The sequence below is a fragment of the Salmo salar genome, chromosome 18 (assembly GCF_965601325.2).
Source record: "Salmo salar chromosome 18, fSalSal1, whole genome shotgun sequence".
In the NCBI taxonomy this organism is placed as follows: Eukaryota; Metazoa; Chordata; class Actinopteri; order Salmoniformes; family Salmonidae; genus Salmo; species Salmo salar.
This window is the reverse complement of record NC_138308.1, coordinates 27,479,372-27,497,707: the sequence shown is the minus strand read 5'-3', so window position 1 is coordinate 27,497,707 and position 18,336 is coordinate 27,479,372. Positions and strand designations below refer to the sequence as shown.

Below are 18,336 nucleotides of genomic sequence, written 5' to 3'. Positions count from 1 at the left end.
AGCAAGAGGACAAGTACATTATAGTGTCTAGTTTGAGAAACAGATGCCTCACATGTCCTCTTCTGGCAGCTTCATTAAATAGTACCTGCAAAACACCAGTCTCAACGTCAACAGTTAAGAGGCAACTCCGGGATGCTGGCCTTCTAGGCAGAGTTCCTCTGTCCAGTGTCTGTGTTCTTTTGCCCATCTTAATCTTTTCTTTTAATTAGCCAGTATGAGATGCGTCTTTTTCTTTGCAATTCTGCCTAGAAGGCCAGCATCATGCCATTGTACCACAGGAGTGATGGCTGCTGATAATGGGCCTCTGTAAGCCTATGTAGATATTTCATAAAGCTACAAAGCTACAGCTACAATATATATATCTGGGGGGATTGGAAATGATGCAGACAATTACACTGATGGAAGCTACAATCTTTCTGCCATATTGAAACTAATCTACCCCCTAAAAAATATAGATATATTTATAATAATACTGAAATATCACATTTACATAAGTATTCAAACCCTTTACTCAGTACTTTGTTGAAGCACCTTTGGCAGCGATTACAGCCTAGAGTCTTTTTGGGTATGATGCTACAAGTTTGGTATTTTGGGAGTTTCCCTCATTCTTCTATGCAGATACTCTCAAGTTCTGTCAGGTTGGATGAGGAGCATCGCTGCACAGCTATTTTCAGTCCCTCCAGATATGTTCGATCGGGTTGAAGTCCAGGCTCTGGCTGGGCCACTCAAGGACATTTAGAGACTTGTCCCGAAGCCACTCCTGCGTTGTCTTGGCTGTGTGCTTAGGGTCATTGTTGTGTTGGAAGGTGAACCTTCACCCCAGGCTGATGTCCTGAGCGCTCTGGAGCAGGTTTTCATCAAGGATCTCTCTGTACTTTGCTCCATTCATCTTTCCCTCGATCCTGACTAGTCTCAGAGTCCCTGCCCCTGAAAAACATCCCTACAGCATGATGCTGCCACCACCATGCTTCACCGTAGGGATGGTGCCAAATTTTCTCCAGACGTGACACTTGGCATTCAGGCCAAAAAGTTCAATCTGGTTTCATTAGACCAGAGAATCTTGTTTCTCATGGTCTGAGAGTCATGAGGTGCCTTTTGGCAGACTCCAAGTGGGCTGTCATGTGCCTTTTACTGAAAAGTGGCTTCTTTCTGTCCACTACCGTAAAGGACTGATTGATGGAGTGCTGCAGAGATGGTTGTCCTTCTGGAAGGTTCTCCCATCTCCACAAAGGAACTCTTGAGCTCTGTCAGAGTGACGATCAGCTTGTTTGTCAGTTCCCTGACCAAGGACCTTCTCCCCGATAGCTCAGTTTGACGGTGCAGCCAACTCTGACATGCACTGTCAACTGTGAGACCTTATATAGACAGGTGTGTGCCTTTCCAAATCATATCCAATCAATTGAATTAACCACAGGTAGACTCCAATCAAGTTGTAGAAACATCTCAAGAATGATAAATGGAAACAGGATCCACCTGAGCTCAATTTCGAGTCCCATTGCAAAGGGTCTGAATACTTATGTTATACTTACTGTTTATTATTTTTAATATATTTACAAAAAAAAAATATTAACTGTTTTCGCTTTGTCATTATGGGGTATTGTGTGTAGATCGATGTATTTAATCCGTTTTAGAATAAGGCTGTAACGTAACAAAATGTGGAAAAAGTCAAGGGGTCTGAATACTTTCCCGAATGCACTGTATTGTTCAACCAAGCACTGGGGGAACTCTGGCAGGGAAAGGTCATGCAATCTCATCCAGGAACGCCAAAGGAGAGAACGAGTGTTGTTTGATATGACTGACAGTTTTTTCTTGCTACTGAGGCGATGTGAAAATCCCTCTTCTCCTAAATCAAGGCAGCATTAATTGTTTTGTTTGAGTAGGCCTATGTGGAGGTTTTTAACTACCTTACCCCCATACTAAACATTCTGACAAGAATGTACAAGCACTTGTGAATTCCTCTTATTTGATTTTATATTTATTGTGGATTGCAAGTAAATCCCATTTCTTTGATAACTTCTGACCAAAGTAGAAAATATTTTTTTCCATTCACATAAAATTCTAACTAGAGAGAATTGGATGAGGAGTCGACCAAGTACGGAATACATAGTAGGAACTCCCTCCATGTCAGTAAGACCTTCCTCCATCATCAGAGCTTCCTCCTCAGAAGTCAGATCATAACCCTTTCTCCTCAGAACTGATACCTCCCCTAGTCATGTCTCAACCCTGCATTAGTCAAGCGTCACCCTTCCTCCTCAACCCTCACCCTATTGGTGAGATGTGAATGGTGCATGGGTGAGAGAGGTGAGGCGGAGGGGTTACACCTGAGCAATGCAGGGGTAAGCGTTGAAGGGGAGTAGTGACGTTTGACTAGTGCAGAGTGAGACATGACTAGCGGGGGGGTGAAGTCTGACGAGGAGGAATGAGGAAGTTCCTAATATGTATACCGTAATCGGGACCTCATTCAACATGTCACTCTTTGTTTGAAATACACATTTAAAACAGTACTTGTCTTGTTTTGCAGCTGTCTGCTTCCTTTGTCTACCTCCCTCACCTCCGGCTGAAAATCCCCCAACATGGGTGTGAACATTGGTGTGATCGCCCAAACTTTATTCATTACTTCCTTAGAATATTACAAGTGTAATTGCATCCAACTCCCATGTGGATTAAAGTTGGATTGCTGAAATAGTGTGCGGTGCCAGATGTTTTTTACTCTGGTTGTGTAGGCGCCATGCACCCGTGACAGCCCCCCAAGTCCTGTAATCTATGGTGACACAGCACAGTCGCTGGCCTGACCCATATGAAGAAAATCCTTCTAATTCCCTCAAATAATTAGCACAAAACATAACTTAACATAACAAAACATTTTAGCAAACAGGGGGGTAGATTGTTGAAAGAGGATTTAAACCAGTCCTTTCTTGTGATAACACTGTCTACTCTTTGAAGCGACCCATTAACCCAGCAAAGTGTAAACCAAGTTCATTTCCACATCTACAGGGGTGGTCATTGTGTCTTTGGGGGGATTTTTGTAGTTACTTTAGATCAATAGATAGTGGTTTCACTATATTGGCAGAGGCACCAAGGCTAAGCCCTATAATTGGCACTTTGGGCTTGTATCCCTCAGAGGGAATCAACCCCACTGGGCACAAACTGGTTAAATCAACGTTCTTTCAATGCAATGTCAACGTATTGTGACATGGAATCTACGTGGAATATACATTGGATTTGAAAAAGTCATCAAAACTATTGTTTTGAGAGTGATATTTCAACCACAGGATTATGTCATCATGGTAACCAACATAGACAAACCTTGTATAAAATATACTGAACAAAAATGAAAACGCAACATGTAAAGTGTTGGTCCCATGTTTCAGGAGCTAAACTAAAAGATCCCAGAAAAGTTCCATACGTACAAAAAGCTTATTTCTCTCACATTTTGTGCACACATTTGTTTACATGCCTGCTATGGAGCATTTATCCTTTGCAAAAATATTCCATCCACCTGACAGGTGTGGCATATCAAGAAGCTGATTAAACAGCATGATCATTACACAGGTGCACCTTGTGCTGGGGACAATTAAAAGCCATTCTAAAATGTGCAGTTTTGTCACACAACACAATGCCACAGATATCTCAAGTTTTGAGGGAACGTGCAATTAGCATGCTGACTGCAGGAATGTCCACCAGAGCTGTTGCCAGATAATTTAATGTTAATTTCTCTACCATAAGCCGCCTCCAATGTAATTTTAGAGAATGTCTTACTGGAGAATTGATCTAAAGCTATTCTTTTGGTCTCCTATCCAGCATTTTAACCAAGCCAAGCTTAGATATGATACTTGTCACTGACTATTATCAATGTGCTATCGTGAGAATGATTGTTGAGAGATCTCCACTTAAAAACTAAATATAGATTCACTGCTGCTATCGAAGTCATTCCAAAGGGTAGGTTTAACAGAGCAAATGAAATGTGACTGTACTTTATCAATCATCAATGATGCTATTTAGGCCTACATAGCATTTATAAAGTCATCAACAGCTATTGTTTCAATTCAACACAGAAGTAAACTAAAAATAGACAATAGAATAGCCCTAGGGTATCAAAATGTAAATGTAAAATGTAAGCTCTGGTTGATTTAATTGTGTTTCGTTGTCAACACAACCAAATATCAACATTTGAAGGAGATGTATTTTCTGCTTGGATCGTCCCTTCTGTGCCTGTCACGTCCTGACCAGCAGATGGAGCTGTTGTAGTAGTTTGGGGGTCAGGACGTGGCAGTCTTGTGTGTGTGTTTGAATGTTCTGTGTGTCTTGTGACTCCTGATCAGGAACAGCTGGGGATCGTTGTTCCTGATTGGGAGTCATATATGTAGGAGTATGTTTGTCACTGGGGTTTGTGGGTGGTTGTTTTTGCACTGCGTTTATAGCCTGCAGAACTGGCACTGTTGTCACCTTTTTGTGTTATTAAGTGGATGCTTTACTCCTTAATTTTAATTAAAGATGAGTATTCACATACCTGCTGCGCCTTGGTCCATTTATGAAGACAGCCGTTACAGTGCCACTGACTTAGTCTGGCTTTAATTCCAGTTTTTCTTGAAATAAAACATTTATGTGTTGGATTCACATCTCCATCTCAACCAAAACTCAAAGTTAATTAAAGAACTAAATCAAATCAATAGGACTAAATCAAACAAGCATTTAAAGATTGATTTGATTAAGTCCAGTTCTATAGCTTAGATTCCTTCATGTTCACTATTGAATTACTACACAATGCCTACACATTACTGCTGTATGCCTACTCAATCCCTATTGAATTACTCCTCCCAGTACCATCTGTGTGTGTTGTGTTGTGTCACTACTGATCACCACTGAATTGCTCCTGATCCTTTACTACTTAAACCCTTTCGAATTACTTTTGAAAACATTTACTACTGTTTGGCTATTCAAAATCACTGTTGAAATATTGTTTCACTACTGTGTTACTACTAGACTAGTGCACATGTTATTTCCTCAAGTTGCTAACTACCTGTCTCAAAGAGTGCAGTGTATAAAGTCAGAACATCTGCTGTCTCAGCCACTGCCTGTCACCAAGGGAGTACCCCAAGCCTCAATCCTAGGCCCCACGCTATTCTCAATTTACATCAACAACATAGCTCAGGCAGTAGGAAGCTGTCTCATCCATTTATATGCAGATGATACAGTCTTATACTCAGCTGGCCCCTCCCCGGATTTTGTGTTAAATGCTCTACAACAAAGTTTTCTTAGTGTTCAGCAAGCTTTCTCTACCCTTACCCTTGTTCTGAAGATCTCCAAAACAAAGGTCACGTGGTTTGGTAAGAAGAATGACCCTCTCCCCACAGGTGTGATTACTACTTCTCAGGGTTTAGAGCTCATACAAGTACCTGGGAGTATGGATAGACGGTACACTGTCCTTCTCTCAGCACATATCAAAGCTGCAGGCTAAAGTTAAATCTAGACTTGGTTTCCTCTATTGAATCACTCCTCTTTCACCCCAGCTGCCAAACTAACCCTAATTCAGATGACCATCCTACCCATGCTAGATTAAGGAGACATAATTTATAGATCGGCAGGTAAGGGTGCTCTCGAGCGGCTAGATGTTCTTTACAATTCGGCCAACAGATTTTCCACCAATGCTCCTTATAGGACACATAACTGCACTCTATACTCCTCTCTAAACTGGTCATCTCTGTATACCCGTCGCAAGACCCACTGGTTGATGCTTATTTATAAAACCCTCTTAGGCCTCACTCACCCATATCTGCGATATCTACTGCAGCCCTCATCCTCCACATACAACACCCATTCTGCCAGTCACATTCTGTTAAAGGTCTCCAAAGTACACACATCCCTGGGTCGCTCCTCTTTTCAGTTAGCGACTGGAACGAGCTGCAACAAACACTCAAACTGGACAGTTTTATTTCAATCTCTTCATTCAAAGACTCAATCATGGACACTCAGTTGTGGCTGCTTTGCGTGATGCATTGTCTACCTTCTTGCCCTTTGTGCTGTTGTCTGTGCCCAATAGTGTGTGTACCATGTCTTGTGCTGCTACCATGTTGTGCTGCTGCCATGTGTTGCTACCATGTTGTTGTCATATTGTGTTGCTACCATGTGTAGTTGTCATGTGTTGCTGCCATGCTATTTTGTTGGCTTAAGTCTCTCTTTATGTAATGTTGTCTCTCTTGTCATGATGTGTGCTTTGTCCTATTTTTTATTTTATTTTATCCCAGCCCTCTTCCCCGCAGGAGGCCTTTTGCCTTTTGGTAGGCCATCATAGTAGATAAGAATTTGTTCTTAACTGACTTGCCTAGTTAAATAAAATAAAAAGTGATATCATCAAACAATAAATAAGGTCATACAAACTTTATTGAAATTGTTCAAGTATTCAGAAAACATAAAGGAAAGTTAAACTTACAGATGGTACCAGCATAAGGGCCATGAAAGACAGGCAGACGAAGGATGGAAGATGATTACATTCAGGAATGTCAAAAACAGTAGCTAGCTAAAAACAACCAACTACTTCCTGTTTTGTCTTCTTCTGCAGTCGCGAAAAGCTGGTGTAGTCTGGTTGTAGTGTTGTGACTACTTATTTACTACCAACATCAAGTAGTAAAAATCTCAACCTGATTACTACTGGAAACACTGTGTGTGTTCCTTGCATTCCATCCTATCTATCTCATGGGCAAAGAAAATATGAATCACAGCTTGGAAATCCTGATTTTCCAAAGAACCAAAAGTGCTGAGCAACAGCCAAATCTGGTGAAATATAATATGTTTTATCCTGCCCAAGGTAAATTCCAAGGAAAACCAAATTTGGCAATACTCTTCCTTTCCCTGACTTGAACTTTATTTGCTTTATGAGCTGCCAATCGTATGATGGTGCACAGCTGCAAGCAATAACCTACTAATATCATACACATACAGTACTGGAATGAAACCATTAACCCATTCCTACCCACTGGGCACAGACGTCAGTTCAACGTCTAGTTTTGATTTTGGTTAAAAGTTGGGTGAAAATATATAATATATATATAATCAGTTTTCCATGTTGATTCAACCTCATCACATATATTTTGGGGGTTGAAATTGCATACCCACTATATATGTAACTAAAAACTGGTTGAATCAACATTGTTTCCACGTAATTTCAACCCCCAAAATATATGTGATGAGGTTGAATCAACATGGAAAACTGATTATATATATCATTGGTAGTTACATGTACATGTATATCATTGGTAGTTAGTTACACATTACACAATCTGTAAATTGACTCTTCAGTGAACTGCAAAGTTGGATGGATGTTGCCTCCCATCTGCTGGTGGAACATGGGATTGTTGTTCCCAGGGTTGTTTCCATAAACAGTGAACACAACAGTCAAAGTGGTCATTAAGACAGTCCCGTGCAGTGACACATTAATGTTTTGACATTTGAATGCTTTGGTGAAGTTTTATACAACATTGTTATTTTTACACAATGCGATACTTGGGCAATAAGGCACGAGAGGTTGTGGTATATGGCCAGTATACCAAGGCTAAGGGCTGTTCTTATGTACGACTCAAAATAGACTCAAGGCGGAGTGCCTGGATACAATCCTTAGCCGTTGTATATTGGCCATATACCACAAACCCTCAATGTGCCTTATTGCTATTATAAACGGGTTACCAAGGTATTTAGAACAGTAAAGAAATATATATATTTATTCTAATCAGCACCAGGAGCCAAACTATCCGGTTTATTATATACTATAGCTACTACTACAGATAAATCTTAATGTTTTGGCTACATGTATTTGTTTACTTACGGTAATCTACGTGTTTATTTCCATACTTACGGTATTTGAGAATCGAAACAGGGCGCAACCACTTATGTGCAAAAACCAACATGTCAGCGCCCTTGAGCAGTAGCACTTCTCTGGCTTTGGTGATGGTTAGCGATAAATGAAATCCAGAAAAAAATGTTTTATATGTTTTTATTTTCAAATAGTTGTTATGGTCGATACAACTGTACACACTATCCAAAACCCTTCAGAACGTCATATCACTTCAATTAGCTGCCATTGTGTAGTGCAAAACAAATCAGCTAGCTAACTAGATAATATTATAAACAAATCAACAAATTCTAAAGAGTAATATTGTTCCACTGTTGTATTGAACCTTTTATGCGAACCATTGTTTAGTATGGCTTTTACTCAAGCTGTCAAAATGCACTTAGGGAACGTGTGTGGTCGGTCCTGGATGTCCTCTTACCAGAGGGGGTCTACCGTCATGTCCCAAAGACAAAGAGATTACGGAGCGGTTCTATGCGGTAAATGTCAAAATTCGTCCCAAAAGCTTAGCCCAAATAGTAGAACTATGCATGCAACTCAGCCATTGATGATTACGAAGTTACTGTCAGTGGACGAGATCTTTGCCAGAAGATCATTACAGGACTACTTCAAGAAGATGGAGACAGAGTACAGAGATAGTCTGACAGTTGTCAACATGACAGAGGGACAGCAGGATGGTGAAGCGGAATTGAGAGTGAAGAGGACAAGAGTTTCTGTACTAGCCCCACTAATCCAGTACACCAGAGAGCTTCAGACAAAACAGCAGGAATTTGCTGAAACTGAAACATTACTGAAAGGTGAGGCCACACCTAATGTGTGATGTTCTATCAACAGATGCAGAAGGGCATCTCATGGCCAATAGGAATCAGCAGCTTGTGAGTTTGACATTGTAACAAACGGTACCTGTTCCTACATCTGGTGACTGTGTATAATGTATCCATCTTGTATCTACCACTGAACAAAAATATAAATGCAACAATTTCTAAGATTTTACTGAGTTACAGTTCATATTTGGAAATCAGTCAATTGAAATACGTTTATTAGGCCCTAATCTATAGATTTCACATGACTGGGAATACAGATATGCATATGTTGGTCACAGATAACTTTTTTTTTTAAAGGGTCAGGGCATGGATCAGACCAGGGCATGACCACCATTTGTCTCATGCAGTGTGACGACACCTTCGAATAGAGTTGATCGGGCTGTTGACTGTGGCCTGTGGAATATCATCCCACTCTTCTTCAATGGCTGTGCAAAGTTTCTGGATATTGGCTGGAATTTGAACACGCTGCCATACACGTCGATTCAGAGTATCCCAAACATGCTTGATGGGTGACATGTCTGTTGAGTATGCAGGCCATGGATGAACTGGGACATTTTCAGCTTCCAGGAATTGTGTACAGATCCTTGTGACATGGGGCTGTGCAATATCATGCTGAAACATGAGGTGATGGCGGCGGATGAATGGCTCATGGGCCTCAGTATCTTGTCACGGTATCTCTGTACATTCAAATTGCCCTCAATAAAATGTACTTGTCTTCGTTGTCCGTAGCGTATGCCTGCCCATTCCATAACCCCAAAGCCACTATGGGGCAGTCTGTTCACAATGTTGACATCAGCAAACCGCTCGCCAACACGACATCTGCCCGGGACAGTTGAAACCGAAGTCATCCGTGAAGAGCACTTCTCCAGTGTGTCAGTGGCCATCGAAGGTGAGCATTTGCCCACTGAAGTTGGTTACGACACCGAACTGCAGTCAGGTCGAGACCCAAGTGAGGACGAAGAGCACTCAGATGAGCTTCCCTGAGACTTTTTCTGACAGTTTGTGTCATCAGCTGCCCGTGTGGCTGGTCTCAGACGATCCCGAAGGTGAAGAAGCCTGATGTGGAGGCCCTGGGCTGGCCTGGGTATACGTGGTCTGCCATGGTGAAGCCGGTTGGACGTACTTCCACATTCTCCAAAATGACGGAGTTGTCTTATGGTAGAAAAGTGAAAATGAAATTCTCTGTCCACAGTTCTAGTGAACATTCCTGCCGTCAGTATACCAATTGCACGCTCCCTCAAAACTTGAGACATCTGTGGCATTGTGTTGTGTGACAAAACTGCACATTTTAGAGTGGCATTTTATTGTCCCCAGCAAAATGTGCACCTGTATTGATCATGCTGTTTAATCAGCTTCTTGATATGCCACACCTGTCAGGTGGATGGATTATCTTGGCAAAGGATGTTAACTAACAGGGATGTTAACAAATTTGTGCAAAAAATGTGAGAGAAATAAGCTTTTTGTGCGTATTGAAACATGGGACCAACACTTTACATTTTGCATTTATATTTCTGTTCACTATAAATGGATCTTTCACTGATAGTAAATTCAGTGAAATAAGAAACATTGTTTTTCCCTTTTTCCCTAAGATGACGACCCAGACATGCGTGAACTGGCAGTCCTTGAGAGGGAGGCTTGTCAGAAAGCGATTCAAGATGTTAGACAAAAGGTACACACCTGCATTTTAAGTTCCCCCTACAGTCGGAATAAGATGACACTGATAAAAGCACATTTAGGGTGGCGAAAGGAAATCGAATCACTCCAATCAGTATGGAAAACGTAGTTTGAGAAAATTACTAAACTATCATGTCTGATTCTTCTACATTCCTTCAGATCCTGTCCCTGTTGATTCCTGAGGAGGAGTCAGACATGAGTGACCTAGTCCTGGAGGTCACCGCAGGGGTCGGAGGTCAGGAGGCCATGCTCTTCACTGCAGAGGTCTTTGACATGTACCAGAGCTTTGCAGCACACCAGGGCTGGGGGTTTGACATCCTGGAGTACATGAAAAGTGAAATAGGTCAGTCACATTCATTAATTAACAGGTTTGTTGTTGTCAAAACATTCCTGTTGCTAGTGTTTACCCAAACCTTCAACTGACTCCATTTTATGAATGGTAACTTTGAGTGTGTGAATGTCAACTGTTTGCAGGTGGGTTACGGCATGCATCAGCCAGTGTCAGTGGTCCTAACAGCTACAAGAGGATGAAGTTTGAGGCAGGTGTGCATCGCGTGCAGAGAGTCCCTAAGACTGAGAAACAGGGTCGTATTCACACCAGCACCATGACAGTGGCAGTGCTACCCCAGCCCACAGAGGTGAGACCTTCCCTGAGGTATTTGGCCCTTGTACTTTTACAAGCTTTTAAAAAAGTAAAAATAAATCAGTGAAGTATTACCTTCTTTCTTTGGTAACATTACCACTGTTACCAAAGATTAAGTACAGACTTATTTTGCTAAGTGCTCAATTCATTATTTCTTTTTCAGATCACTTTCACAATTAATGCGAAGGATTTGAGGATTGAAACCAAGAGGGCGAGTGGAGCCGGGGGCCAGCATGTCAACACCACAGACAGCGCAGTGCGAATAGTTCATCTACCGACAGGTAATCTCAGCCAATACAATGCCGTAAGGATCAGACAGTGGAGTATGAAACTCCTATTCTTATATAATTTTGATTTGATTTGAAACCGATGGTAAATTGTGATTTGCAGAGCATGTACTCACAAGGAAAATCCACAGTGACAAATGTGCTTGGCTCTATTGCTTTGAATTAGACAGTTTCTCCTTTGAGTGTCTCCCTAGTGGCGTTTTATCTCTGTTTTGGGGTCATAGGTGTGGTATCAGAATGCCAGCAGGAAAGATCCCAGCTGAAAAATAAGGAAAAGGCCATGAAGGTTCTACGTGCCAAACTCTATAGTATGAGGCTGGAAGAAGAGACCAGTAAGCGATATACTGCACGGAAAGTCCAGGTACGAATCTGAACTGCACACATACAAGAATGTTGCATAGTGTTTCCATTGATCATCCTTGAGATGTTTCTACAACTTGATTGGAGTCCACCTGTGGTAAATTCAATTGATTGGACATGATTTGAAGAGGCACACACCTGTCTATATAAGGTCCCACAGTTGACAGTGCACGTCATAGCAAAAACCAAGCCATGAGGTGGAAGGAATTGTCCGTAGAGCTCCGAGACAGGATTGTGTCGAGACACAGACCTGGGGAAGGGTACCAAAACATTTCTGCAGCATTGAAGGTCCCCAAGAACACAGTGTCCTCCATCATTCTTAAATGGAAGAAGTTTGGAACACCAACACTCTTCCTTGAGCTGGCTGCCTGGCCAAACTGAGCAATCGGAGGAGAAGGGCCTTGGCCAGGAACCCAATGGTAACTCTGACTGAGCTCCAAAGTTCCTCTGTTGGGATATAAGAACCTTCCAGAAAGACAACCATCTCTGCAGCACTCCTCCAATCAGGCCTTTATGGTAGAGTGGGCAGACGGAAGCCACTCCTCAGTAAAAGGCACATGACAGCCCGCTTGGAGTTTGCCAAAAGGTACCTAAAGACTTTCAGACCATGAGAAACAAGATTCTCTGGTCTGATGAAACCAAGATTTAAATCTTTGGCCTGAATGCCAAGCGTCATGTCTGGAGGAAACCTGGCACCATCCCTATGGTGAAGCGTGGTGGCAGCATCAGGCTGTGGGGATGTTTTTCAGTGGCAGGGACGGGGAGACTAGTCAGGATCGAGGGAAGGATGAACAGAGCGAAGTACAGAGAGATCCTTGATGAAAACCTGCTCCAGAGTCCTCAGGACTTCAGACTGGGGCGAAGGTTCACCTTCCAACAGGACAGCAACAACAGAACACAGCCAAGACAATGCAGGAGTTGCTTCGGGACAAGTCTCTGAATGTCCTTGAGTGGCCAGCCAGAGCACGGACTTGAACCCGATCAAACTTCTCTGGAGAGACCTGAAAATAGCTTTGGAGCGACAATCCCCATCCAACCTGACAGAGCTTGAGAGGATCTGCAAAGAAGAATGGGAAAAACTCCCCAAATATAGCTTTGCCAAGCTTGTAGTGTCATACCTAAGACTCAAGGCTGTAGTTGCTGCCAAAAGTGCTTCATAATTGTACTGAGTAAAGGATCTGAATACTTATGTAAATGTGATATTTCAATTTTTTTAAATTAATTAGCAAACATTTCTAAACTATTTTTGCTTTGTCATTATCGGGTATTGTGTGTAGATTGAGGGGGGAAATAATTTAATCAATTTTAGAATAAGGCTGTAACATAACAAAATGTGGAAAAAGTCAAGGGGTATGAATACTTTTCAAATGCACTGTATGTTTACTACAAAGTAATTTACAAAACCTACACTTGAACTTTCCAAAAGACAGTGTTGTAGAAAGACAATGGACAGCAATGGGCAACAGTTAATATGGTTTGCAATGATAGAATCGACATGACTGACATAGGTGAGAAGGTTGTCTGTTGGAGGATTTACTGCCTTGAAAGTGGAAGCTGAGATGGGCTTGGGGGAGTGGGAACTCAAATAGTTGCCGGCTGTCTGTTGGTTACAAAGCTTTTTCACTAAGTGTTGGTCTGTATAGCACATTTTGTGTATTGACTATTTTTTATCTATCCTTTTTTTAGATTGGTACCAAAGGTAGATCTGAGAAAATCAGGACCTACAACTTTCCCCAGGACCGAATCACAGATCATCGGATTGGGAAAACAGTGCATGATGTCAGGGAGTTTCTTGTGGGCGAAGAGCTTCTTGAGGAAATGAATGTGGCTCTAGAGGAGTTCTCTAACCAGGAGATTCTCATGGACATTCTTGGAGAAAATGACTCTGATCAGTAATAGCCTATGTGGTAGTTTACATTAAATCTATGAAGCTATGCATGTTGTCTTTTGCAAGATCAGTGTGTTTGTTTGCCTTCCTGATTGTAGTTTAAGAGCCCACTTTACACACTCCGCCCATGGGTGTGAACTGCCAGTTCTCAAACTGCTTTTGTTTCTCTTTTAGCAGTAAAACTTCAAAATATATCAGTAGATACCCCCTCCCCCCAGCAAAGACAAAGTCTTGCCCAAGGAATTATATTTGTGTATGACATGACAGGTATTTGTCAGTGACTGCCTATTACTTTATTCATGCTGTGTTGACTGCCCTTTTCTTTAACCATATTTCAAACAAATGTTTAAAAGAATAAGAAAAAAAACATTGCACCAATATTTAAACGAATCACGCACACCTCGACATATTTTGTACTGTATTTTCCAAGAAAGGTTTTTAAACTGAAAATAAAAAATGGTATTTGTTTGAAATACTGGGGGGAAAATGCAGCGGTCTATTGCGCTCTGACGTAAACGTCAGCGTGCGCTTTCCTCGACTCCCATTGGTTTCCCGGTTTAAAGGTAACTGCCCTGCTTGTTCCTCATTGGTGTGCGCCTTTTGGACACGGATTTCAAATGTGTAGCTAGGGAACAGGCGCATTTTCATATTGTCCTCATTCAAGTAGATCTCAAGTTTGTGGAACCCCGGTTAGCAAAAGTTTAACAGCAGAAATAGGTGGGAATCAAGAAGTCATTCAAGTTAACGTTACAGGTATGAAACATTTTGTTACGTTACCTCAATTAAGTTTGCTATTATAGCTAGCTAACTTGTGTTCTGCTATGATATGTCGGATTTCATGTGATGCAGGCTGGTTAGTTTGTTGCAACGTTAATGTTAACGAATTTGACTAGCCATAACTATCTGGCTTAGCTAACTAGCTATGAAGTTTAATATTCATTTAACGTTAGGTAGCTAGTTAAACTGCTTTGTAGATATACGTTTTGCAATGACGTTAATGTCAATATTACATTGTCGTTTTTACGCGCAAAACGTACGCGCGTAAAATTAGAGGTTAGCTAGCCTTGGCTATCCTATGAATATAATAACCACAGTCAACATTACTATCTTTAATATAACTAAGGTTAACGTTATTGGAAAGATCTGATGCTGCAAACGACTAATGTTAACTATGATCTTTCAGTAGTTAACCACAGTATTTTACTCCAAATGAATTGTCTAGCCAGTTAGCTAACTTGGCTAGCTAGTTAGCTATGTTACAAGCTAAATTGGGGGGAACTAGGAGTGCGCCCTTTGGAGGGATTGCAGCTCTACGTTGTCTTTATACTGTTTGATCAACCAAAACAATAGCTAATGTTGCATTTTAGGGAATATAACTAACTAGTGTAAGTGGGCAATCCACTGGTTTGGTGCACAACGTGTTGTAGTTCTGACTAGCTATCCAGTTTGGCGCGTTTTGATTGAGATGAAACTGGCTAATGCAGCTTTTTTATCTTCTCTACCTCAGGGTTACAATTTGTGAACACAATCTGTCATAAAAAAATGAAATATCCGTCCAATTACGAGGAACCCCGATTTCCATGCGACATGGAGAAACATGTCACATACAAGGAGTCTGGCCTGAAAACCTCACCACTAAAGAAATGCGTCCAAGTAGTAGACAAATCACCGTGTGTCACCACAGCTGCCAACTTTGGCCTCAAGGATGATGTGAAAGGTATTCACAATAAGGAGAACAACCAACATAATGTGGACCTTGACGAGGTGAACCTCGGCTGTGAAGCATTCGAGGACAGCGGTTTCCTGTCTTTACAGAACAGCCAGATAGAGGACTTTGATAACATAAAGGAACTAGAGAAGTCTCCAGGACAGGATATATTCTCCCCAGGTACTCGAGGTGCTGATTATCACAACAAGGCTAAGCATACTGCCTCAAAACTCCCCATACTGAAGTTTCAACACGCTGTATGCCAAGAACTCGCCAACAGTTTCAAGAGGACCCAAAGCTATGACTGGTCTGTCATTAGCAGGCTAGCAGAGGACTCCGGCCTTGAAAGGGTTATTGGTGGGCACGTGGGCCTTGAATGTATGGACGTTTTAAAAGCACTGCTAGAGAGGGACATGAAGCACATCCTCACCAGGATCCTGCTTCTGCTAGGAGATGTCGACTTGATAAGGTAAACATGTGATCTTTACTGGTCCTATGACAGTTGTAGAGGTTTTTCAACTTGGAATTGCTTTTATACTCTTATGTATTCATTGACAGTGGTTAAAGTACTCAATTGTCATACTTGAGTCATTTTCTATTAAGGCATCTTATTACTTAAGTGAGTCACCCAGTAAAATCCTACTTGAGTAGGTCTAAAAGTATTTTGTTAAAAATTTGATACTTAAGTATCAAAAGTAAATGTAATTGCTAAAATACGCTTAAGTATCAAAAGTAAAAGTGTAAATCATTTAAAATTCCTTATATTAGGCAAACCAGACTGCTCCATTTTCTTTTTTAAGTTAGATAGCCAGGTGCTCAATCCAACACTCAGACATGATTTACAAATGAAGCAGGTGTTTAGTGAGTTCGCCAGATCAGAGGCAGTAGGGATGACCAGGGATGTGGAATGGCAGGTAGCCTAGTGATTAGAGTGTTATACTAGTACTAACCGAAAGGTTGCAAGATCGAATCCCTGAGCTGACAAGGTAAAAATCGTCGTTTTGCCCCTGAACAAGGCAGTTAACTTAACCCCTAGGCAGTCATTAAAAATAAGAATTGATTCTTAACTGGCTTGCCTAGTTAAATAAAGGTTAAAAAAATATATATTTAAAATAACGTTCTCTTTATAAATGTGTCAATTGAACCATTTTCCTACCTTGCTAAGCATTCAAAATGTAACGCATACTTTTGGGTGTCATGGAAAATGTATGGCGTAGAAAGTACATACTTTTCTTTAGGGATATAGTTAAGTAAATGTTGTTTAAAATATATATATTAGGTACCCCAAAAACTACTTAAGTAGTACTTTCAGGTGTTTTTACTTAAGTACTTTACACCGCCATTTCGTTCATGGTGGGTTTGTTTTCTTCACAGCTGTAGAAAAGTGAGCAAGACTTGGAGAAAAGTCATCTGCCAAGACAAGTCTGCGCTCTGTAGATGCGACCAGGCTAAACAGAGACTCGGGGTAAGCGCTAACATTTAACTGGGGCTCCTAAAGTCATTGTATACCCTTTATCAGGTGGAAATGGTTTTGAACCACATTGATGGTTCGTTTTTTAGCTTGCAGCGGCTCCCAATTTTGCTAATCCCTTATGCTGATATGTTCTTTATCTGGATTAATTTACAGGGGCCCCTTCCAGTACTTCAATCTCAATGACCTAACCATAGGGTAATCCACTGTATGAATATTGTTTGGTAAATGACAGTGTCCTTTTGTTGTAGGACCCAAGAACCTCTGCAGGACTGGAGAATGTGGGCTCTTTGACGCGAGATGCAGCGCTGTCCCGGGTTGTGATGTCCTGTATGCAGAGAGTAGCTTCAACCCCTATCCAGAAGTCTACCCATAGGATGCGCTCCCAGAGAGAAGGCACACAGACTCTGTACTGCTCCCAGCAATCTCGCTTCAGAGAATACCAAGAGGTGAGGGTTGTGCTATCCACTTTGCATGTAAAGGTTCAGAGGACATGATGGTGCTCTGTGTACTTATTGAGAGTTGGTGTCACCCTTCAATCAGTTCCAAGAAAGTCATTGACATGTTCATGTTACAAATGATACAATGAGTGAGTTATGCTCTGTAGTCTTATACATTCTTTGGATTTGTTCTCTAGGCTGCCAGTTTGCTGAAGCAGCACGAGTCGTTGAAACCCTGTAAACGCTGTGGCTCTCCTGCCAAGCACAACGCAGGTGCCATGAGGGCCACCTGTACCCGCCTCAGCTGTGCCTTTGACTTCTGCACCCTGTGCCAGGGCCCTTTTCATGGCTCCTCAGCCTGCCACACGGGGCTGGCCCGGGGGCCTAGCAGCTCCAGAGCTAACCCTATCCTCATCGGCAGCGCTCGCAGCAAGAGGAATGTCAGGCGCCTGTGAGATCAATGCAGCTCTGGATGAAGACTCAATCACTAACCTTTTTTAAACCAACTCAATTTCAAATCTTATTTATTAGTTTTAGTCATAGACCTTTTAACACACTGCCCCCTCTCCACAGGCCAAAGGGATCTCGGGCTATTGGAATACCCTGTGTTAGAACACACTGTATTCTGTGACAATCCCGTGATGTCAGTTGTCTGGCATTAGTCGTCAGAAAGCGACAATCTTACTGGAAGCCAAAAAAATATCATTTTTACCTGAATTGTACATTCATTTAATATTTCTTCATGGAATATCTGTCTGTAAATATATCTTTTAAATGTGAGATGTAAATATTTATATTGTTGAAATAAATGTATCTTTTGGCATTTTCTTTTCTCCAAATGTATTTTTCAAAGCTACATACCACCAGGAAATGCGTGCGTACATACACAAACTTATTTTTAGAATTGAATCAAGCCCCGAGTGGCGCAGTGGTCTTAGGCACTGCATCTCAGTGCTAGAGGCTACAGACCCTGGTTAGATTCCAGGCTGTATCATAACCGGCTGTGATTGGGAGTCCCATAAGGTGATGTGCAATTGGCCCAGCGTCATCTGGGTTAGGGTTTGGCCGGGGTAGGCCGTCATTGTAAATAAGAATGTAATTAACTGACTTGCCTAGTTAAATAAAGGTTACAAGCTGAGCATGTCACAATGCCACTTGCTTCAAAAGCGCTGACAACTGGTGAAACTAAGCCATTCAG

At 41.6% G+C, this 18,336-nt stretch overlaps 2 protein-coding genes across 2 annotated transcripts; both read left to right on the top strand.

Annotated features, from left to right (window-relative positions):
* The first annotated feature begins 7,880 nt into the window (after window positions 1-7,880).
* On the top strand, window positions 7,881-13,567 carry mtrf1l (mitochondrial translational release factor 1-like). Its single transcript, XM_014154842.3, has 7 exons — window positions 7,881-8,640; window positions 10,257-10,336; window positions 10,501-10,684; window positions 10,816-10,979; window positions 11,148-11,265; window positions 11,496-11,632; window positions 13,318-13,567. The coding sequence occupies exons 1-7, from the start codon at window positions 8,196-8,198 to the stop codon at window positions 13,525-13,527; spliced, it is 1,338 nt and encodes a 445-aa protein (XP_014010317.1). The 5' UTR covers window positions 7,881-8,195; the 3' UTR covers window positions 13,528-13,567.
* A 546-nt stretch (window positions 13,568-14,113) lies between these two features.
* On the top strand, window positions 14,114-17,961 carry fbxo5 (F-box protein 5). Its single transcript, XM_014154843.3, has 5 exons — window positions 14,114-14,272; window positions 15,027-15,696; window positions 16,602-16,692; window positions 16,950-17,147; window positions 17,336-17,961. Exons 2-5 carry the CDS (start codon window positions 15,062-15,064, stop codon window positions 17,591-17,593), a joined length of 1,182 nt encoding a protein of 393 aa, XP_014010318.1. The 5' UTR covers window positions 14,114-14,272; window positions 15,027-15,061; the 3' UTR covers window positions 17,594-17,961.
* The last annotated feature ends 375 nt before the right edge of the window (window positions 17,962-18,336 follow it).

What these genes read in the sequence shown, in the direction of transcription:
- mtrf1l (XM_014154842.3), top strand. Translation starts at nt 8,196, where the DNA reads ATGGCTTTTACTCAAGCTGTCAAAATGCACTTAGGGAACGTGTGTGGT. An exon ending in TGCTACCCCAGCCCACAGAG is followed by an intron (nt 10,980 to 11,147) that starts GTGAGACCTTCC and finishes TTTCTTTTTCAG; the next exon opens with ATCACTTTCACAATTAATGC. An exon ending in ATACTGCACGGAAAGTCCAG is followed by an intron (nt 11,633 to 13,317) that starts GTACGAATCTGA and finishes TCCTTTTTTTAG; the next exon opens with ATTGGTACCAAAGGTAGATC.
- fbxo5 (XM_014154843.3), top strand. Translation starts at nt 15,062, where the DNA reads ATGAAATATCCGTCCAATTACGAGGAACCCCGATTTCCATGCGACATG. An exon ending in GGAGATGTCGACTTGATAAG is followed by an intron (nt 15,697 to 16,601) that starts GTAAACATGTGA and finishes TTTTCTTCACAG; the next exon opens with CTGTAGAAAAGTGAGCAAGA. An exon ending in AGGCTAAACAGAGACTCGGG is followed by an intron (nt 16,693 to 16,949) that starts GTAAGCGCTAAC and finishes CTTTTGTTGTAG; the next exon opens with GACCCAAGAACCTCTGCAGG.